This window comes from Vidua macroura, chromosome 12, assembly GCF_024509145.1.
Source record: "Vidua macroura isolate BioBank_ID:100142 chromosome 12, ASM2450914v1, whole genome shotgun sequence".
Taxonomy (NCBI): domain Eukaryota; kingdom Metazoa; phylum Chordata; class Aves; order Passeriformes; family Viduidae; genus Vidua; species Vidua macroura.
Genome location: NC_071582.1, coordinates 21,264,422 through 21,285,850, shown reverse-complemented (window position 1 = coordinate 21,285,850; position 21,429 = coordinate 21,264,422). Strand labels below are relative to the sequence as shown.

At 52.0% G+C, this 21,429-nt stretch overlaps 2 protein-coding genes and 1 long non-coding RNA gene across 8 annotated transcripts in view; 1 reads left to right on the top strand and 2 right to left on the bottom strand.

Annotated features, from left to right (window-relative positions):
* Positions 1-9,830, top strand: part of ITGA11 (integrin subunit alpha 11) — a 41,828-nt gene extending 31,998 nt beyond the window's left edge. Inside the window, exons 21-31 of one of the 3 annotated variants that reach the window (XR_008439045.1) lie at positions 920-1,018; positions 2,555-2,631; positions 3,572-3,661; positions 5,127-5,217; positions 5,333-5,446; positions 6,359-6,445; positions 6,913-7,023; positions 7,724-7,819; positions 8,077-8,190; positions 8,428-9,169; positions 9,240-9,830. Coding sequence is in view for 2 of the 3 variants with exons in the window: in XM_053988620.1 (XP_053844595.1) it covers positions 920-1,018; positions 2,555-2,631; positions 3,572-3,661; positions 5,127-5,217; positions 5,333-5,446; positions 6,359-6,445; positions 6,913-7,023; positions 7,724-7,819; positions 8,077-8,190; positions 8,428-8,499 (951 nt within the window). In the remaining variant the exon portion in view is untranslated. Of the gene's footprint in view, positions 1-919; positions 1,019-2,554; positions 2,632-3,571; positions 3,662-5,126; positions 5,218-5,332; positions 5,447-6,358; positions 6,446-6,912; positions 7,024-7,723; positions 7,820-8,076; positions 8,191-8,427 lie in introns of all 3 variants that reach the window. The other 2 variants (XM_053988620.1, XM_053988621.1) reach the window with 2 other exon arrangements.
* Positions 9,831-11,579: 1,749 nt separating this feature from the next.
* FEM1B (fem-1 homolog B) lies at positions 11,580-19,031 on the bottom strand. Of its 4 annotated transcripts, XR_008439048.1 has the most exons (4): positions 18,689-19,031; positions 12,344-14,602; positions 12,215-12,261; positions 11,580-12,089 (listed from the first exon to the last, which is right to left on the bottom strand). XR_008439048.1 is itself a non-coding variant. In XM_053988641.1 (2 exons), exons 1-2 carry the CDS (start codon positions 18,934-18,936, stop codon positions 12,967-12,969), a joined length of 1,884 nt encoding a protein of 627 aa, XP_053844616.1. In that variant the 5' UTR covers positions 18,937-19,031; the 3' UTR covers positions 11,580-12,966. The 4 variants fall into 4 exon arrangements, 1 of the variants encoding a protein (XP_053844616.1); XR_008439046.1 differs by having other exon boundaries at positions 12,215-14,602; XR_008439047.1 differs by having other exon boundaries at positions 11,580-12,261.
* A 286-nt stretch (positions 19,032-19,317) lies between these two features.
* LOC128813484 (uncharacterized) lies at positions 19,318-20,823 on the bottom strand. The gene is made up of 2 exons (XR_008439054.1): positions 20,584-20,823; positions 19,318-19,670 (listed from the first exon to the last, which is right to left on the bottom strand). It is a non-coding gene; the product is annotated as an uncharacterized LOC128813484 (long non-coding RNA).
* Between the last annotated feature and the right edge of the window lie 606 nt (positions 20,824-21,429).

The window sequence follows — 21,429 nt, the reverse complement described above, 5'->3', positions numbered from 1 at the left end:
TGCAATGGGCAGGAGCTTCTCCAGCCTGGCTGGAGAGGTGGAAGGTGTTCCAGCAGCAGGAATGTCAGTGTTGAGATGAGGGAATTCCAGCTTAGCTGGTGGCCATGCCGGATAACCGCTCATGTTGTCTCTCAGTGCTTCCCAACGACTCCTCATCGCAGAAAAATCAGGAATGCCAGGAATGATCAGGTTCATTCATTCGCCACAGTTAAATTCATTCGCCGCTGTAATTGAATTCATAAAGAGGATTTAAATCAGGAAACTGGGAGCTGCTTCCTAGAGATGCTCCTTTCCAGGAACATCAATGAATGCCTGGGAAGGATTCCCAGCTCCAGCGAGCAGGCTGGGTTGGATGACTGGCTGGTTGCTTGCACGGCCCTTTGGTTGGGTTTTGGTTGGTTGATGGTTGTATCCTTCATTCATTAGTTTGTTGGTCATTGGTTGGGTTTTGGTCATTGGCTGGGTTTTGGTCATTGGTTGGGTTCTGGTCATTGGTTGTTGGTTGGCTGGTTCATTTGTTAGTCCTTGGTTGGTCTTTGGTTTGCTCGTTGGTTGGTTCTTGTTGTTGATTTGTTGTTGGTTGGGTTTTTGCCTGTTTGTTGTCGATTGGTTGGTCATTGGCGGGTTGGTTTTTGGTTGGCTGGTTACTGGCCATTGGTTGGTTGGCCATTGGTTGGTCATTGGTTGGTTGGTCGTTGGTTGGCCATTGGTTGGCCATTGGTTGGTTGGCCATTGGTTGGCCATTGGTTGGTTGGTCGTTGGTTGGCCATTGGTTGGCCATTGGTTGGTTGGTTGTTTCCCAAAGCCAAGGCTCATTTTGGACCCCTCGGGTGTTCCCAGTTTTCCAAAGAGCCGGCTCCCGGGGCTCATTCCCGGTGTCCTGGACATTCCATGGACAGGACTCCGTGTCCCGTTTCAGGACGACACCGACATCAACATCGACTGCGCCAGTGACGACAGACACCCCACCAGGAGAGTGTGCAACGTCAGCTACCCCTTCTTCCGAGCCAAGGCCAAGGTAGGACATTCCCAACTTCCCACTGTGCTGTCACATGGACCTTCTGCACCCAGGGTCACATCTGGGCAACCCTGAGGGGGATTTTGAAGATAAACTTTTGGTTTCTTCCCTTTTGGAGTTTGAAAGGCATCTTAGGGAAGCTGGGATGGGTGGGATCCTGCCCTGGTGCTCAGGAGAGCCCCAGAATCCAACCCAGCTTCTCTCCAGGTGACAGAATTTGCCTCAAATCCTTCGGAAAATTTAATGTTGGCTTCAAACCACGGATGGGAACTTGTCTGAGCTGATTCCCTGCAGGATGAGGCTCCTTCCCCAGCTCAGAAGTTTTCCTTGCTCTGGGGTGCCTCTGGATCCTGCTCAGAACCAGTCCAAGCCCCCTGGGTGGTGGCATCCTCCAAACCAGTGTTCCAAATATTTAGGAGGAGCCCAGATCCAGCAAAAACTGTTTTTATAAACCATAAACCCTTGGGAATCATGAAATTCAGGAGTAAGGTGGGGAAAAGAAAAGGGGGGAGCTGCAGCCATTCAGGATCCATGCGGAATTCCAGACCCACCCCATAGTCCTGTGGGAAAAGGGACCAGCACAAGCGGGATCTGGAGAGAAATTCTCCCCAGCTCCTGGGGAGAACCTTTCTGAAACCTTTCCTTGATAATGATGGATTATCAAGGCCTGAGAGCTTTTCCTTGCTCTGAGGTGCCTCTGGATCCTGCTCAGAGCCAGTCCAAGCCCCCCTGGGTGGTGGCATCCTCCAAACCAGTGCTCCCAGTATTTGGGATGAGCCCGGATCCAGTTTATCATTTTTATAAGCCATAAACCCTTGGGAAACATCAAATTCAGGGTTCAGCTGGGAGAGGATTAGTGGGGAGACCCACTAGGGTCTGCATGGAATCCCACCTGCCACCCATGGGAAAAGGGGCCAACACCAGCGGGATCCGGAGATAAAATCTCCCCAGCTCCTGTATCCATCTGAAACCTTCCCTGGATTATGATGGATGAGCCTCAGGCACCAGGCTCGGCTTTAAAGCTCCCAAAAAATCCCAGTGGGATGCCTGTGGCTGCACGAGGAGCTGGCTCCCCATGACCTACGGGGCTGGGAATGCGTCCGTGGGCCATCAGGTAGTGCCGCTCCTGCCAAAACAAAGACAGGCTGGAAATGGAATTTTGGCTCCGGAGCCGCGGGAGCTTTAATATTCCAGTCAGCTGTGCCGGCCCAGACGGTTTGAGGTCACCGCAGATGTGACATTTATCACATTTATCCCATTTTATTGGTGTTGGCTCTCTCCAGCTGCCTCCCCTTCCCGCTGATCCCGGGCCTCTGGAGGGATCTGCTTCCAAAGGGAGCCGCTCGTTGCTCCCATCGCAGGGGCTGAGAGAATTCCTGCAAATCCTCTCTGCCTGGAAAGGCTCTGCTTGGTCCCGGTGGGATTGGGAATTGTGTCTCCCGCAGGGTCCCACACTGGCCCCGCTCAGCACTCGGGATTTTACCCCCTGGGATGTTTTTCCTGATGTTTTTCCCGGTGTTTTTCCCTTCTCCGCAGGTGGCTTTCCGCCTGGATTTTGAGTTCAGCAAGTCCGTCTTCCTGCAGAGCGTGGAGATCTACATGGTTGCCAGCAGGTCTGGGGACGCTTTCTCCCTCTGGAATCACGGAATCATGGAATGGTTTGGGCTGGGAAAAAAGCCCATCCAGTCCCACCCCTTCCCTGATCCCAGGTTGTCCAACCTTGGACAATTCCAGGGATCCAGGAAACTTCTCTGGGCACCCCAGGATGTAGCCAGCTTTCCTTGGGATTCCTTCCTCCAGAGCCAGAGGTTTTCCATGGAATAACCCCATGGAGACCCAGTTGCTGTGGGTTATCCCAGCCCCGTGCTCCCAAGCCTGGCTATTTTTATTTATCTGGGAATTTACATCCATGATTTTTCCGTGCCTGTGGAAGCTGCTGGGCTCTGCTGGATCTCCAGCCACTGCTGCTTGCTCATCCATGCTCCCACCACAAATATTTCCCAGGGAAAATATCTCCTAATAATTTTGCAAAGTTCTCCTTACTCCCTGCTCCTCCACAGGTAAAGATTTCCCACAGGGAAATGCAGGAAATCCTGCAAAGAAAGGGAAAATCCTATGAGGAAAGGGGAAAATCCTGCAAAGAAAGGGAAAATCCTATGAGGAAAGGAGAAATCCTGCAAAGAAAGGGGAAACCCCTGCAAAGAAAGGGGAAATCCTACCAAGAAAGGGAAAATTTAAATCAACTTAATATTTATTAAAATATCAACAAATCATTTAATTAATTGACTGCATTGTTAATATAAATTAATTAATATTTTTAAATAAATTCACCAATTATTAGAGCAGAGGAGGATTCCCCTGCACCACTTTAAGCTGCTGGGGGTGACACCTCCCTCCGAATCATTTTAACCTTAAAACTCCCAGAATAAAATCCTGCTTTGACCAAAAAGCAATTAAAAAAAAAAAAAAAAAAAAAAGGTTCAGCATTCCCAGAAAAAAATTCCCAGGGGGATTTGGCTCCTGCCTGACCCCCTGGCCCTGCTGCTCTTCCAGTGACAGCGAGGAGAAGGAGAGCACCAAGGAGGACAACGTTGCCCACCTCAACTTCCAGCTCAAGTACGAGGCCGACCTGCTCTTCACCAGGTGAGGAGTTGGGGATGGGATGCGGCTCCTGGGAGGTCGTGGATTGGGAAAACCCCTTGGGAAAACCAGCCTTGAAACCGAGGTTTAATTTGGGAATTTATTGGAAAAACAGGAGCCATAAAATCAGGGAGAGCTTTTTGTAAAATTGGCGAGCCACGGGGAGCTGGACTCTGCCGATGGTTAAAGGCATAAATTTTATTAAAGAGGTGTGAGGGTGAGTTTTTATGGGGGGAAAAAAAAGGGAATTCTTGGAGGTAATAATGGCCATAACAGGTGTTCCCGGTGTCTGGGCCGGTGGCCATCCCACAAAACCACCAGAGGGAAGCTCAGCTGTGGGATGAGCGTGGAATCGCCGGGAATTCAAGTCTGGGACAGCCAGGGATGAAGGCTGAGATAATTTAGGAAGCTGCTGATGGGAAAATCAGGGATCCCAAAGCACATTCCCTGGCACTGCTTGCTGGAATTTTTCGGGGATTTTTCAGCCCTTCGGTCATTTTATATTTTTAACTCAGACGCCACGAATAAAATTCCTTTAATATTTAGGATTTATGGGGAGTGAGGGGATTCTCCAGTTCGGAGTGAAGAGAAAACCTGGAGGGAAAGAAGGGCACAGAAAATATCGAGTTTGGGAATTTTGGAGTGAAAAAGGAGGGAGAGAAATGGGGGGATTTGGGGCCATCACAGGTGCTCCCAAATGGGTTCCCACAGGATATTCCTGGCTCTTTTCCTGCCTCTCCAGCTGCAAAGCAGGGATTGATTTACCTCCTGTGACAGCCAAACCTCAGCCAGGGCCTGGGGTGGCTCTGCTTTATTAAAGAGGAGAGAAAAATCCTACAAAGAAAGGGGAAAATCCTGCAAAAAAAGGGAAAATCTTGCAAAGAAAGGGGAAAATCCTACAAAGAAAGGGAAAATCTTGCAAAGAAAGGGGAAAATCCTGCAAAGAAAAGGGGAAAATCCTGCAAAGAAAGGGGAAAATCCTGCAAAGAAAGGGGAACTCCTACAAAGAAAGGAAAAATCCTGCAAAGAAAAGGGGAAAATCCTGCAAAGAAAGGAGAAATCCTGCAAAGAAAGGGGAAAATCCTGCAAAGAAAGGAGGAAATCCTGCAAAGAAAGGGGAAAATCCTGCAAAGAAAGGGGAAAATCCTGCAAAGAAAGGAGAAATCCTGCAAAGAAAGGAGAAATCCTGCAAAGAAAGGGGAAATCCTGCAAAGAAAGGGGAAAATCCTGCAAAGAAAGGGGAAAATCCTGCAAAGAAAGGGGAAAATCCTGCGAAGAAAGGGGAAAATCCTACAAATAAAAGGGGAAATCCTGCAAAGAAAGGGGAAAATCCTGCAAAGAAAAGGGGAAATCCTGCAAAGAAAGGGAAAATCCTGCAAAGAAAAGGGAAAATTCTGCAAAGAAAAGGGAAAATCCTGCAAAGAAAGGGGAAATCCTACAAACCTCTTTGTCACCCTTTGTCCCACAGGACGTCCAGCCTGGACTATTTCGAGATCAGATCCAACAATTCCCTGGATGGATCCAACCCCATCGGGCCCCCCTTCCACTGCACCTTCACGGTGAGCAGGAACCGGACCCCTGATCTGGGATTTGGGATTTGGATTTGGGATCTGCCCCAGGAGCTGGGACCCCCATCCCCCAATCCCGACACATCCCTGTGCTCTTCCCTGGCAGCTGCAGAACCTGGGATTCTTCCCGGTGCAAGGGGTGACCCTAAGGATCACCGTGCCCGTGGCCACCCAGGCGGGCAACCGGCTCCTGCTGCCCACGGAATTCCGGGCAGACCAGGTAGGACGGGATTCCGCTTTAGGGTGGGATTCCAGCACGGTTTAGGGTGGGATTCCAGCACAGTTTAGGATGGGATTCTGTCCCAGTTTAGGATGGAATTCCAGCACAGTTTAGGATGGGATTCCAGCACGGTTTAGGATGGGATTCCAGCACGGTTTAGGGTGAGATTCCAGCACAGTTTAGGATGGGATTCCAGCACGGTTTAGGATGGGATTCTGTCCCAGTTTAGGATGGAATTCCAGCACGGTTTAGGATGGGAATCCAGCACGGTTTAGGGTGAGATTCCAGCACAGTTTAGGATGGGATTCCAGCACGGTTTAGGATGGGATTCTGTCCCAGTTTAGGATGGAATTCCAGCACGGTTTAGGATGGGAATCCAGCACGGTTTAGGGTGAGATTCCAGCACAGTTTAGGATGGGATTCCAGCACGGTTTAGGATGGGATTCCAGCCTGATTTAGGATGGGATTCCAGCATGGTTTAGAATGGGATTCTGTCCCAATTTTGGACAGGATTCCAGCCCAGTTTAGGGTCAGATTCCAGATCCCATCCAGGATGGGATTCTAGCCCATTTTAGGATGGCATTCTGTCCCAGTTTAGGATGGGATTTCAGCCTCATTTAGGATGGGATTCTGTCCAAATTTTGGATGGGATTCCAGCCTGGTTTAGGGTAGGATTCTGTCCTGGTTTAGGGTGGGATTCTGTCCCAGTTTAGGATGGGATTCCAGCCCAGTTTAGGATGGGATTTAGGATTGGCCCTCCAGCCACATCCCACAGCGAGCCACACTCAATCCCAGCTCCAGCAAATCCTGGGAGGTGCTGGGGATCCCCAATTCCATCGGGATGGGAGCACAGGGAAGCCACTGCCACGATCCCTGTTATCCATGCTGGAATTCCATCGGCTTCTCCCACAGGAAAACACGACCTGCAGCATCTCGGGGAACACCACTGACTACCGGAGAACCCCGGCGGAGGAGGACCTGTCCCGCACCCCACACCTGGTACTCGCCTGCACGGGGCCAATCCTGGCTCCAGGATATCCCAAAACAGGGAAAAACCTGGAATAGGGATGGCCCATGGACATGAGAGGGGCACGTGGACGCTGGAATTTTTTAGGGGAATTTTAAGCCCTTCAGTCGTTTTGTTTTTATTTTTTTTTGTCTCAGCCACCGCAATTTAAAGCCCCGTTAATACTCGGGATTTATGGGGAGCGAGGGGATTCTCCAGCTCACAAAGATCGGGATCGTTTTCTTTCCAAGGGAAAACTTGGAGGGAAAGAACAGCACAAAACCCAGCAGAATTGGGACGTTTGGGGTGAAAAAGGGGGGGGAAATTTTAAAAATGTGGGGATTTGGCCGCACAGGAGGACGGACGCGTGGGATCCTCCCTGCCTCAGTGGCTGCCAGGGATGAATCCCAGTGGGATTTTCCCTCCTTTCCCAGCCGTGATCCCACATTTCCCTTTGCAGAACCACAGCAACTCCGACGTGGTTTCCATCGACTGCGAGGTGAAGTTGGCCCCCAACGAGGAGCTGAACCTGCACTTGCGTGGGAATCTGTGGATGAAGTCTCTGAAAGCAGTGAGTGCCCCCCAGGAAATGTGGATTTGGGGGAGAAATCCCCGAAAGGAACCCTTGCACCCCAAAAATGTGGGGTTTTTCCCTTCCATTGGAAGCTCAGGCAGGTCTGGGGTGGATTTTGTTCCCAAAGCCACTTATCCTTTCGGATCTTGCATCCACAGCACCTCATTATGGATTATTTAATTCCATAATTTATTAATTAATGCAAATTTAATTAATCCAAAAACTCTTTTTGCCGTCATTCTACCCCAATCCCTGCCTTTCATCCTCCTCTCCTGTAGATGCAAACAGAATCCCTATGGATACAAAGCCATGGGGATGGGATGGATCCCATTGGGAATGGGGTCTCCTTTTCCATGTGGGATGCTCATACCAGCCCCTGGGGATGGATCCCATTGGGAATGGGGGTTCTTTTTCCATGTGGGATGCTCATCCCAACACATGGGGATGGATCCCATTGGGAATGGGGTCTCTTTTTCCATGTGGGATGCTCATCCCAACACATGGGGATGGATCCCATTGGGAATGGGGTCTCTTTTTCCATGTGGGATGCTCATCCCAACACATGGGGATGGATCCCATTGGGAATGGGGGTTCTTTTTCCATGTGGGATGCTAATTCCAGCCCCCGGGGATGGATCCCATTGGGAATGGGGTCTCCTTTTCCATGTGGGATGCTCATCCCAGCCCTCTCCGTGCAGCTGAAGTTCAAGGCACTGAAGCTCACCACGATCGCCGCGCTCCAGCGGCGCTTCCGGAGCCCCTTCGTTTTCCGGGAGGAGGATCCCAGCCGCCAGGTCAGCCCTGGGATGGGGGGATCCAGAATTTCGGGATGCTGCCACACCCTGCCCTGATCCCACTGGGAAAATCCCTGTGGAGGGAGGGACTCAGTTTTGGAGGATCGAGCTCCGATCCTGGAATCTCCGCATTCCGCAGGGAAAGCTGAGCCAAATCCTTGGTGCAGCATTCCCAAAGGAAGGGCTGCTCAGCATTCCCACTATCCCCTTCTCCCCGCCATTCCTGCCCGGAATCCGCAGCGTTTCCTCTCCTCCAGATCACGTTTGAGATCTCCAAGCCCGAGGAATGGCAGATTCCCATCTGGATCATCCTTGGGAGCACCTTCGGAGGTCTCCTGCTCCTGGCCCTGCTGGTCCTGGCGCTCTGGAAGGTGAGCAGCCCCCAGGCCACGCATTTTGGGGGAATTTTGGAGATTCCCACGCGTGGAGGAACCCTCTGGATCCGTGTCTGGCGCCCCAAGAGCTCCTCATCCAAGAAGATTCCTCGAAGCCGCCTCCAAAATCCCCTTTTCCACATATAAATGATAACCAGGACCAACTTCCAGCTGCCATCCCATGAAAAGCTCCTGGAATAACAGCGGGGTTTTGTTTCTCTTCCCTCCCCACAGCTCGGGTTCTTCAAGAGCGGGAGCCGGCGGCGAGCGGCCGAGCGGGAGCAGAATTCCCACGGGATGGAGTGACTCTGCCGGGGCCAGGAGCCCCCTCCCAGCTCCGGAGATTCCCGGGATCCCGAGGGATTTGGGGGCTGAGCTTGGCTTTGCAGCAGGATGAGAGAACACCCCTTGTGGGACAGCACTTAAAAGCCATAAAAAAAAAACCCCTCAAACCCACTGAAAATTCCCCAGAAATCTTCTCGGAGGTGCTTCCAACTGGGATTCCATAAAAAACACCTCAAAGCAACCAAAAATTCCCAAAAATCTCCTTAGAGGTGCTTTCAACGGGGATTCCATAAAAAACACCTCAAACCAATGGAAAATTCCCCAAAAATCTCCTTAGAGGTGCTTACAACTGGGATCCCATTAAAAAAACCCTCAAAGCAACCAAAAATTCCCAAAAAATCTCCTCAGAGGTGCTTCCAACTGGGATCCCATTAAAAAAACCCTCAAAGCAACCAAAAATTCCCAAGAAATTTTCTTAGAGGTGCTTCGAACTGGGATTCCATAAAAAACACCTCAAACCAATGGAAAATTCCCCAAAAATCTCCTCGGAGGTGCTTACAACTGGGATTCCATAAAAAACACCTCAAAGCAACCAAAAATTCCCAAGAAATCTCCTTAGAGGTGCTTTCAACTGGGATTCCATACAAAAACACCTCAAACCAACCAAAAATTCCCAAAAATCTCCTTAGAGGTGCTTTCAACTGGGATTCCATAAAAAACACCTCAAACCAATGGAAAATTCCCCAAAAATCTCCTCGGAGGTGCTTACAACTGGGATCCCATTAAAAAAACCCTCAAAGCAACCAAAAATTCCCAAAAAAATTTCTTAGAGGTGCTTCCAACTGGGATTCCATAAAAAACACCTCAAAGCAACCAAAAATTCCCAAAAAATCTCCTTAGAGGTGCTTTCAACTGGGATTCCATAAAAAACACCTCAAAGCAACCAAAAATTCCCAAAAAATCTGCTCAGAGGTGCTTCCAACTGGGATTTCAGAGGTGGCAGCAACGGGGACGAGGGGACACCAACATGAGGGGTCCCTGATGTGGGGCTGGAAAACTCCTTAAAATAATAATATTATCCCAAAAAAACCCCCCTGGATTGCTCCTTCCCGGGGCGGAGCTGTCGCAGATCCCGGGCTCTGCTGGCCACGGCTCTCAAACTGCCTTCGTTAAGAGGAGTAATTAAGTGGAGGCGTTAATTAGTCTGAATGCACTGAATGAAATTCTTGTGATTTCAAGCACCTTAAATGCCAAATCTCCGGTGTCCAGCTGTACATAATTCTTCTAAAAAAACAGGAAGGAAAGGGAAGGGGGGGAAAAAATAAAAAATCCTGCCAAAAAAAAAAAAAAAAGGAGGGAAAAAAAAAGAAAAAAACCAAACTTAGAAATAATTTTTTAAAAAATTTGAAAATGGTTTTAAAAATGAATAAAAAAAGCAGTTTGATGAGTTTTGTCCCAGCAGAGCAGTTTGGGGAGCCCACGTGTATCATACCTGTACATAGCTGGTGCCATGGAAATCATGGAATTTTTAAGGGCGGGGATGCGCCCTTGGCATAGCGGAATTATTTATGCTAATATTAATTTTATGGAGAAGAGGGAAGCGGATTTTTCTGGATGCAGGACGAGGTTCGGGAAATACTGTTCCTGGTATTTTTTAAGGATTAAAAATACGGTATTTTAAGAATTCCTGGTGTCTGTTCCCTTTTTTCCTGCGGCTATGAGGGGGGCTGCTCGGGGATCGGGGGGAGGATGGATCCTGGAATTTTCCCATCTTTTATTTCTACGGGATGCGAGGCTTTCCCAGGATGTTTGAACGGGAAGAACAATCGAGCGAAGCCCTTGCGAGACCCAAACCCGGTATAAAATGGGATTTAAAAAAAAACCTCCCAAATGAGACGCTCCATCCTGAGCGGGAGTGGGAATTCCGCAATTCCCAGTTTTTGACGGACTGGGAGCTCAGGGGTCCGCGCGGGGTGCAGGGAATGCCCGGAGAGCCCAACCCTGCGAGCGCAGCCCCGGCGGATCCCGCAGGATCCACAATCCCGGCCACGTTCCCAGGATCGGGATCCCGCGCACGGGATTCCATAAAATCCCTGGCGCAGCATTTGGGAATGCGGCAGGGAAAGAGACAGAGAGCAGGCAGGAAGGGGCAGGACCCTTCAGGATTGCTTTTATCCACACACAAATAAATAAATATGTATATGTATATGTATATGTATATGCATATATATGCATATATATGCATATATATGCATATTTATATATAGTTTTAATAAATATATATAAAAATTAATAATAAATATATATATGTGTGTATGTATAAATATATATATATGGATATATGGATATGGATATAGATAGATATACATAAAATATACTTTTAATATATAAATAAATAAATATATAAATATATATACACATATCTATAGGTAGGGGCAGGATATACAGATATATATACATATATGGGGCAGGATTGGTTTTTTATATAAATACACACACATATATACACACACACATTCATAGGTATTCCCTATCCTTTGCCAAGAGCTCTTGGTGACACGGGGGAGGTGGCAGGACAGCATTCCATGACAGCAGGCAGCAGGAATTCACTGGGAAGCAGGATAACGACCGGGAATGCGCCGGAGGCAGGAGCAGCTTTTCCACAGCAAAGGCCTTCCCCCGCTTGGAAGTATTTTGGAATCAACACCCAGGAATTTTTATTGTTACTCTGGAACCCTCTCCTCAGGAAAATGACACCTTCCCCTCTCCCAGGCTGCTCCAACCTGGCCTTGGACAATTCCAGGGATGTGGAAGTCTCAGCTCCTCTGAAGATCCTAAACCTGATCCTAAAAGTTTTCCCTCCAAGGACACAACCCCCAGTGCTCAGCCCTGGAATCAACTGCCAGGAATTTCCTTGCTGCTTTGGAATTCTCTCCTCAGGAAAATGACACCTTCCCCTCTCCCAGGCTGCTCCAACCTGGCCTTGGACAATTCCAGGGATGTGGCAGCCACAGCTTCTCTGGAGAACCCAAACCTGACCCTAAAGCTTTTCCCTCCAAGGACACAAACCCTGGACAAAAAAAAAAACAGGAATTCCAAGGTAATTCCACATTCAATGTTTATTTCTTTGTCATACAAATAGAAACGTGTGCCCCAAATCTCGCCTGAAAGTTCTACCTGGATTGTTTTTTTTAAAAAAAAAAAAAAAAAACCCCACGGAACATTCGTTCATCCTGACGGTTAAAAAGCTGCGTGGGAAAGGAACAGAGGGTTCAGGAGCCTTGTCCCAACAAGTGACATTTTCCTGTCGGAGCATCTGCCACTTCTCCCAAAGCTCTCAAGCGACAACGTCCCCGTACAATCACTCGCTCATCAGCAAAGAGGCTGACGAAAGGAGAGTTTGTTTTTTTTTTATCGTAAAAATCAGTTTTAAGAAGAGATTTTTCCTACTGGAAGGAGTAAAAACCATGAAAAATCCTCTAGCCCAATTCAGGGAGGCACAGACTCCAACGCTTCTTGGAAAAGCCAGGTTCAAGGAAGACTCTCTTTGGCGGCAGACGGCTCCGTTAGGAAGATACAGCATCTGGAATCCAAGAGTGCAGCTGGACAGACTTTGAGTCAAAAAAAAAAAAAAAAAAAAAAAAAAGGTGCGTGTTGAGCGTCGAAACAACAGGAAAAAAACCCAAGTTCAAAGCAGTTTGAAATGCTGGGACACACACAAACACAAATTCCCTACCCAGTTTCTAGGGATCCATGCATGATGTTTGGATAGGAGCGACGGAGCTACGGAAAAAGAAACGATGATTCCGGTTATTTTCGGTCGGCGTGGAAGTGGGTTTTTGTCCAAAGGTTATTCAATACTTACTGGAGCAGTGTCGGTGAAGAGCTTGAAAATGGAATTCAGCCCCTCAAGAGCTGAATTTCCACCTGCATTTCCTAACAGGGCATCCCTCACGTCTGTAGCTGTAAATTTTGATTTAAAACACAACTTTTAAAACGTTGCCAACGTCTTCAGCACGAGCTGAAAGGCATAAAAGCACGGTGAGGTATGAGAGCAACGCTCTGCTCCGGGGGTGGACACTCCACTTTTAACCCAACTACCACAGAATTCCCAATTCTTCTTCTCCCACCTCACTGCGAGGAGTTTAAAATCCAATTCTGCGAATCGTCTCGGACTCAAAACGTTCGACAGGAGTTACCTGGGGGACTCTTCTCGTGTCGTTTAGAAAACCAAGAGCTAACGAAGGGGTTCTTTAAATCAAAAAAAGGACCAAAATCTCAAACATCGGATTCAACTACAGGACAACGATGTGGCTTTTCCTGCCCCCCGCCCTCCACCACCGTGTCCACCCGAGAACTGAGGCCGCAGACGGAATCCAGAGGAACCCAAAACCAAAGGAATGGAGAAAAACAGCTTCATGGACACGGGTGTATTCTGCTGTCTGGTGTCGTCCCGGGATAGCACCACCACAAAAGGTTGGACACGGCCTAGTGGAACTGGACAAACTCCTCCAGAGTTCTGGGGATCTGGTTTTGGTAGCTGATGTTGTAGATCCGCACGGCGCGGGCAGCCAGGCACTTGAGACTCAGCTTCATTTGAGTTTTAAGGAGGATTTCGGACACCCCGGTGGTACTTTTATCCAGAGGGGTTTTCTTCTGCTTGTTGGTCATGTCCGTGTGGGCGCCGGCCTCCACCAGGCTGATGATGATGGAGTGCAACGTCAAGAAGTCGCTGATGGGCCGGTGGTACTGCACGATGATGTGCAGAGGGCTGTTCCCCTCGTTGTCCACGGCGTTGACGTCGGCGCCGCAGTCCAGCAGCAGCTTGGTGACCAGGGCGTTGGGGAAGCTGCACACGTCGTTGGTGTGGAAGTCGTCCACGGGCGTGCCGGAGTTGACGGCGTGGTGCAGCAGGCTGGAGCCGTCGCGCGTGCGCGGGTCCAGGTGGATCAGGTTGTAGATCTGCTTGTTGATGCGGGACTGGTCGTCCTCGCTGCACTGCGTCTTGGTGGAGATGCACACCAGGTAGAGGAAGGTGAAGATGTTGCACTCGTAGTTGTCCATGGCCGTGTGGATGTCGGCGTCCGGGGTGGTTTTGATGCGCGCCATGCCCTGCTCGATCTCCAGCACGCTGCAGCGCAGGACGCTCTCGATGTCCTTGGCTTTCACGGGCTCGTTCAGGTGGATCATCTGGGAGAAGACCTGAGCGAACCTCAGCAGGTCCTTGTGCGTGTTCCTGTTGCCTTTCTGCCGCAGGTGCAGGGCGTGGAGCCAGAGCTTGATGCACTGCTCGAACTCCATGTTGTCCGCGTAGACCGCGCCCCGGTAAATGATGGGGTGGGAGACGTCGATATTGTCCGAGCCCAGGATTCTCTCCCGCACTATGAGGCCTTCCATGTGAAGGGCATCCCTGTCCTGCCTAATGGACTCTAATTCCTGAGGGGTCCTGCATTCCGACCTGTTTCCGTAAGCCTCGATCTGGGGAAGCACCTCCTTCTCGATGACGTTCTCGCTGTCGCGGTACCTCTCCAGCATGGCTAAATATAAATAGTGGTAAGTCTTCAAAATGTCGTAGTTCTCCCTGTCGTTGGCAAACGAGGCCCCCAGCAGCTCCAGAGCTTCGATCCTGCTCCTCCTGTCGCAGTCGGCGTGAGCCAGCAGCAGCTCCACCACGTCGGCCTTGCAGCTCTCGGCGGCCACTTTGAGCGGCGTCATGCCGTGGCCGTTGACCATCATGGCCGCCTTCCACTTGACCAGCTCCCTGACGATCTCCAGGTGGCCGGCCTCGGCGGCGAAGTGCAGGGCGGTGGCCCCGCAGTGGGCCTTGGCGTTGGGGTCGGCGTGCTGCTCCAGGAGGTACCGCACCACGTCCGTGTGGCCCTTGTAGGCCGCGATCATCAGGCAGGTGTTGTCGTACTTGTTGGCGATGCTGATGTTGGCGTTGTTCTCCACCAGGTACTTGACGATGTCCAGCCGGCCATCGAAGCAGGCCGCCCGCAGCGGCGTCGAGTTGGTCACCGTGGTGTGGTTGACGTTGGCGCCGTGGCTCACCAGCAGCTTGACCACCTCGAAGTGGCCGGCCCCGGCCGCGCACCACAGCGCGGTGGCCCCGTCGATGACGAAGCTGGGGACGGGAGGACACGGAGAGGGAATTAGGATGACGCTCTTCCAAAAGCATCCCGCACCCAGCCATCAACGGGGATTTTACAGCCAGCCCACCCCTGGATTTCAAGGAACTCACCGGGATCGCCGCGGCCAAGGAATGAGGCCAACGGAGCACACGGAGCGTTGGAAGTTGGAGCTTCAAGGCAGCCAAAGGGGTTTGGCCACCTTGAAGGTCCCACTTACAAACTCCAGCCTCAGTTTAGAGAGGTCTGGCAAGAAGAGTTCTAAAATTATCCCTTCAGTGCCACAAAGTGACACGCTGAAGACCAAGAAAAACCTTAAGATGGATATTTTGACATAAAAAAAAAAATCAGATTTAGACACCTGCAACAGCCCCGGCAGCAAAACTGGCTTCAAAATTTCCGATCACTTCCCCTGGCCCCTCTCCCTGAGCTGCAGTTCCCCAGCGCTTCCCTGTTCGAGATCTCGTGCCCTGAACCAGCCCGGCAACCCGGTGACACAAACGGAACCTCGGGGAGAAAATAAAACCCAAAAAAGCAGAAGTTCTGAGCTGGGCTGCTCCACGGATCTGTGTCACATGGTGGCCCTGAATAATTGGGAAATGAGGGGACAGAGCCTTCTTTTTGAGCTGTTTTCATTCCCTTAGACCCAGCACACAAAAGAAAGGATTTGTCTTTCCCGTTCCCTGGTTTCTGAAGGATTTAAATGAAGAAACAGGCAGGATTCACACACCCTCAAGGCACATCCCAAACACACAGGAAGGACAGGTATTTTCAAAAAGCCACGCTCCCCAAAGTTAAAATACGGTAAGATCAGCTTAAATTTCACTTTCAGAGAGTTTTTTAATTATTTGGTGAAACCCTTGCAGCTCCACAGCAACTGTCTGTAAATCCAACACCTCCACAGGCTCTTAAGATCTCAGAAAGAATTCCCACTGAGAAGTTCCTGATGTTGTAAAAAATTGAAATATTTCTGTATCGAGGCAGGAGGAGAGTCAGGAGGGGGGATTTTTTTATGAACACGAGGTGATTTGTTGGTGTTTTGAGGTTCCGAGTGGAAAGCCCAAGGGAGAGGAGCTGCTGAGCCACCTTATCTGGGGAACAACAATCCCTGGGGATCACATGGGCTCTGCTCCTCTCTCTGCATCCACTGTGCCTCCCACAGCTCCTCCTTCACTCCGTGCCAGGCACAGCCTCTGGAAAACATCCCCACCCCAGCCAGGCAAAAATCCAGCATCTGCTGTCTGTCAGGAGGTCCTTCCTCCAGGAATTCTCAACCTGCTTCTGACTGGGAAAAAAAAAAAAAAAAAAGAAAAGCAAGAAACAAAAAACACCAAAAAAAAGAAAAAAAAACACCAAACCAAACCAAACAAAAACAAAAAAAAAAAAAAAAAAAACAAAACAAAACAAAAAAAAAAACCACCAAAAAAAACCCCAACAAACATAAAATAACTAAACCCAGCTGGAAGGGAAAAGGAAGGAACAAAAATCAAACCACACAGGGAAGTGGTTCTGCATGTGAAAACTGAGCAGTGTGAGAACCCTCCTGATGGCACTGTCACCTGCAGCGCCAAAAATGTCCCAAAAAGGCCACTCTGGCCCAGCAGAAGCTCTCTGGGCTGTGAATATTATCCTGTCCACATGGGGAATTCCTAAATGGAAAAGGCATTTATGGCTCATAAAGCATCAGGTGGGATCTCCAACCACACAGGCATTTCTGCCAGAAAATCACCGAATGGTGACCTCATTGTGGCCTCCAACACCCCCGTGACGTTTAGGTGGGGATGTCAGGAATTCACTTCTAAAAACAGCAGCAAGGAGAGCCCTGGGCACTGCCAGCCTGGCCGCTGTGCCTGGGAAAATCAGAGAACAGATCCTCCCGGGAGCTCTGCTGAGGCCCACAGTGGGCAGGGAAGCGGTCAGAGACCACGGAACAGCCTTGGAAGGGACCCACCAGGGCCATCGAAGCCCAGAATAACCTGGGCTGGAAGGGCCTAGCAGGGCCACCAGGTGATGGAATAATCCGAGGTGGAAGGGACACACAAGCACCACCAGGTCACAGAATAACCTGGGCTGGAAGGGCCTAGCAGGGTCACCAGGTGATGGAATAATCCGAGGTGGAAGGGACACACAAGCACCACCAGGTCACAGAATAACCTGGGCTGGAAGGGCCTAGCAGGGTCACCAGGTGATGGAATAATCCGAGGTGGAAGGGACACACAAGCACCACCAGGTCACAGAATAACCTGGGTTGGAAGGGCCTAGAAGGGCCACCAGGTGATGGAATAATCCGAGGTGGAAGGGCCCACCAGGATCATCAAGTGACAGAATACTGAGCTGGACAGGGCCTACAAGGGCCACCAGGTCACAGAACGTCCCGAGCTGGAAGGGACACGCAAGCACCACCAGGTCACAGAATAACCTGGGTTGGGAAGGGCTCCCAAGGGCCATCGAGTCACACTGCAGGAGGCCCACAAGGGCCAGCAAGGCACAGAATCAGAACAGCCTGGGGTGGAAGGGGTCCACAAGGACATCAAGGGACAGAACACTGAGCTGGACAGGGCCTACAAGGAGCACCAAGTCACAAAAGAGCCAAGTTGAAAAGGGCCCACAAGGAGCACCAAGTCAGAGAGTCCTGAGCTGGAAGAGATCCACAAGGTCCAGCCTGAGTTAGAGGCCCACAGGCACCAACAAGTCACAGAATCCTGAGCTGGAAGGGCTCCCCAGACTTCCTCTGGCAGAACACTGAGCTGGAAGGGCCCACGAGAACCACCAAGTCAGGGAATAGTCTGAGTTGGGACCACAAAGACCACCAAATCCCAAAATAGCCCGAGTTGAAAAGAACCCACAAAGGCCATCAAGTGGCAGAACACAGAGCTGGAAGGGCCCCACAAGGGCCCATCAAGTCAGGGAATAACGTGAGCTGGAAAGAACCCACAAGGACCATCAAGTCACAGAATCCTGAGCTGGAAGAGACCCACAAGCACCACCAAGACACAGAACACAGAGCTGGAAGGGCCCCACAAGGACCATCGGGTCACGGAATAGCCTGAGGTGGAAGGGCCCACAAGGACATCAAGTGACAGAATACTGAAGGAGCACCCGATCACAAAATAGCCCGAACTGAAAAGAACCCACAAAGACCAAGTCATAGAATCCTGAGAGCTGGAAGAGACCTCCAAGCATCACCAAGTCACAGAATATTGAGCTGGAAGGGCTCACAAGGGCCACCAGGTCATGGAACAGCCTGAGCTGGAAGGGCCCACAAGGACACCAAGTGACAGAACACTGAGCTGGAAGAGCCCCACAAGTCACAAAAACCACCAAGTCACAAAACAGCCCGAGTTGGAAAAAACCCACAAGCACCACCAAGTCACAGAATCCTGAGAGCTGGAAGAGACCCACAAGCACCACCAAGACATAGAATACTGAGCTGGAAGAGACCCACAAGCACCACCAAGTCACAGAATATTGAGCTGGAAGCGCTCACAAGGGCCACCAGGTCATGGAACAGCCTGAGCTGGAAGAGACCCCCAAGCACCACCAAGTCACAGAATATTGAGCTGGAAGAGACCCACAAGCACCACCAAGTCACAGAATCCTGAGCTGGAAAAAACCCACAAGCACCACCAAGTCACAGAATCCTGAGCTGGAAGAGACCCCCAAGCACCATCAAGTCACAGAATCCTGAGCTGGAAGAGACCCCCAAGCACCACCAAGTCACAGAATCCTGAGCTGGAAAAAACCCACAAGCACCACCAAGTCACAGAATCCCGAGCTGGAAGCGCTCACAAGGGCCACCAAATGAGGGGCTGCGAACTGGGACCACAAGGACCACCACGCCACAGCAGAGCCGGCGCTGAAAAGAACCCACCACCAAGCCGCGGAGCGCAGAGCTGCCCCGGGCCGCAGCGGCACCATCGGCTCACGGAACACTCCGCGCTGGAGAACGCTGCCGAGCCCCGCCGAGCCCCGCCGAGCCCCGCGACAGCGGGAGCCGCCCGAGGCCCGCACGGCCCTGCCCGCCCCGCTCTCCCCCTCAGCCCGGGCCGCGCCCGGGGCCGTCCCGGCCGGGCCTCACGTACCCATCGAAGCGGACGGTGCCGGTCTGCTGCGTGTGGACGCGGTAATGCTCGAGCAGCAGCCGCACCACCTTGGCGTGCCCGTTGCGGGCGGCGATGATGAGCGGCGTGGAGCGCTGCCCGCCGTGCTGGCTCACGTAGCCCAGCAGGTACTTGATGTCGCTCTCGGAGCGGTTCAGCAGCAGCGCGGCCAGCGTCAGCACGCGGCCCTCGCTGGCCGCCTTGTACACGTACCCCGCCAGCCCCTCCATGGCCGCCTCCGCCTCCGCGCGGCCCCGCCGCCCGCAACGGCCCCGCTCGGGCCGGCCCGGCTCTGCCCCGGCCCGCTCCGTCCTGGCGCGGCGCCCCGCGGGGCGCACATGCGGCCGCCCCGGGGCTCGCCGCCCCTGCCCCGGTCGCGGTCGCGGCAGGCAAGGCGCGGCTCTCCCCCCCCCGCCGCCGCCGCCGCCGCCGCCGCCCGGAGCGCGGGCCCGGCCGGCACCGCCGCGCTCCGCCCCGGAACCGCTCGGCAGCGCCCGCCCGCCGCAGCGGGGCCGGCCGGCAGCGGCGGCGCGGCCCGGCCGTTCCGCGGTGCCGCCTGGAAAGGCGCTCCAGGCCGAGGAGGTGGCGCCTGGAACAGAGCTGGGCAAAGCTAAAGGAATAAACATGGATTTATTGAATCCCTCCACGGGTACAGCTTGGGCGGGACAAGAGCCCGGCCGTGGCTACACCCAAGCTGGATTCCAGGTCATGAGTTTTCACACTTTTGTAAGTTTTGGTCCATTTCCGTATTGGGGTTCATCGTCCAACTGCAGCTCCAGGTTGTGCAGTCCCATCCTGCCAGGTTGCTCTCCTTAATTCGCTGCTTGCGCTTTCTGGGGCTGAAGCTGCAGCGGTGTCCGTGGTTCGGGGCTGGAGAAGGGTTGTTGTGTGTGACTGAGCTGTGAGGAGAGCTGATGACACTCTGTGTGGAGTTCAGAGTTTACACACCAGTGCGGTACAGAATCTGGAAAATAGGAAAGCTGAAACTTAAGGCATCAGCAGCACCGCCAGGGCACGGCCGAGTGTGTCCCCAAAACACAATAACACAGCTGCTCGTGTCACCAGCTCCGCTTTTCATCCTCATTTCCACTGCACGATCACCGGGGTTGGAAAATACCTCCGAGGTCACCGAGTCCCAGCTGTGCCTGACCCCCACCGTGTCCCCAGCACCACGGCCAGCCCTTCCCTGCAGGGATGGGCACTCCAAACCTCCTGGGCAGCTCCTGCCAGTGCCTGTCACCCTGTTCTTCTGAGAGTTTTAAAGTTTTTCTAAAAGTTTTTTACACTTTCTGACACTTACATATTTTAACTGATTTTTCTCACGCGTGTTCATGTAAATAATGGTCGTTTTGCATTCTTTTTCTGTAGGCAGAGAGAACTGATGGGCTGTTGGTTTGACCAGTGTGCTTGGAGAGGTGGCAGTTTCACCCTCCGATCCACTGCCGCTTTTATTATTGTATATACAGTAGAGTTAAAAAATCAAGTTTGCTTTTTAAAGTTCTTTTTCTTTCCTTTTACATCTAGCCTGCTTCTGTGAGTTATTTCGTGCCGTAGTGTGACACCTGACCACCCGTTCTATGGAGAAATTCCTCCAGGTGTCCAACCTAAACCTCAACCGGTGCGGTTATAGAAAATATCCTCGAATCCTGGGAGCTGAGCCTGACCCTCCCTGGCTGCCCCCTCCTGTCAGGGAGTGTGGAGAGCCAGATTGGGTTGGGTTGGGTTGGGTTGGGTTGGGTTGGGTTGGACTGGGTTGGGTTGGAATTTGTTCAGTTGGATTGGGCTGGGCTGGGCCAGGTTCAGCTGGGCTGGGTTGAGCTGAGCTGGCTGGGCTGGATTTAGTTGGGCTGGGCTGGGTTGAGTTAGACTGGACTTACCTCAGTTGGGTTCAGCTGAGCTGGGCTGGGTTGGGTTAGACTGGACTCAGTTGGGTTCAGCTGAACTGGGCTGGGTTAGACTGACCTCAGTTGGGTTCAGCTGAGCTGGGTTGGGTTGGGTTAGACTGGACTCAGTTGGGTTCAGCTGGGCTGGGGTGGGTTAGACTGGACTCAGTTGGGTTCAGCTGAACTGGGCTGGGTTAGACTGACCTCAGTTGGGTTCAGCTGGACTGGGTTGGGTTAGACTGGACTTGGGTTCAGCTGGGTTGGGTTGGGTTAGACTGGACTCAGTTGGGTTCAGCTGGGCTGGGCCGGGTTGGGTTAGACTGGACTCAGTTGGGTTCAGCTGAGCTGCGTTGGGTTAGACTGGACTCAGTTGGGTTCAGCTGGGCCGGGTTGGGTTAGACTGGACTCAGCTGGGTTCAGCTGAGCTGGGTTGGGCTGGGTTTGGCTCACTTTGGGATTTTTAAGCCAGAACCAGCAGCTCCCATCACCACAGCACACGCGGGACCCTCACCCCAGGTTTTGGGGACACCATCACCGGCCTCGTCACACACCTGTCACCTCCCTGGCTGCTGGTGACACGAGCCACACGAGCCACGGGCAGTAAGGGGACACCAGCCCGGCCCCGTCTGCCGCACCATTGTCCTGTGGGGGGGATCCGGTCTCAGCCCCGTTAATTTTTAACTCGGACTCCTGACACCGGAGCTGCGGCTCTCTGTGGGACGTGCATTATTCATGGAGCAGCAGCCGGAGCCCGGAGAGCCCGGGGGACACCAGGGGACACGAGCCAGGCTGTGGCCAGCCCTGCTTAGAGCCATGTAGCCGTGTCAGGCACGGGATGAC

Bases quoted from the DNA above. Each gene is read 5' to 3' on its own strand.
- FEM1B (XM_053988641.1), bottom strand. From the start codon at position 18,936: ATGGAGGGGCTGGCGGGGTACGTGTACAAGGCGGCCAGCGAGGGCCGC. The intron at 14,603-18,688 runs GTACGTGAGGCC...TCCCGTCCCCAG, and splicing joins GGCACCGTCCGCTTCGATGG to CTTCGTCATCGACGGGGCCA.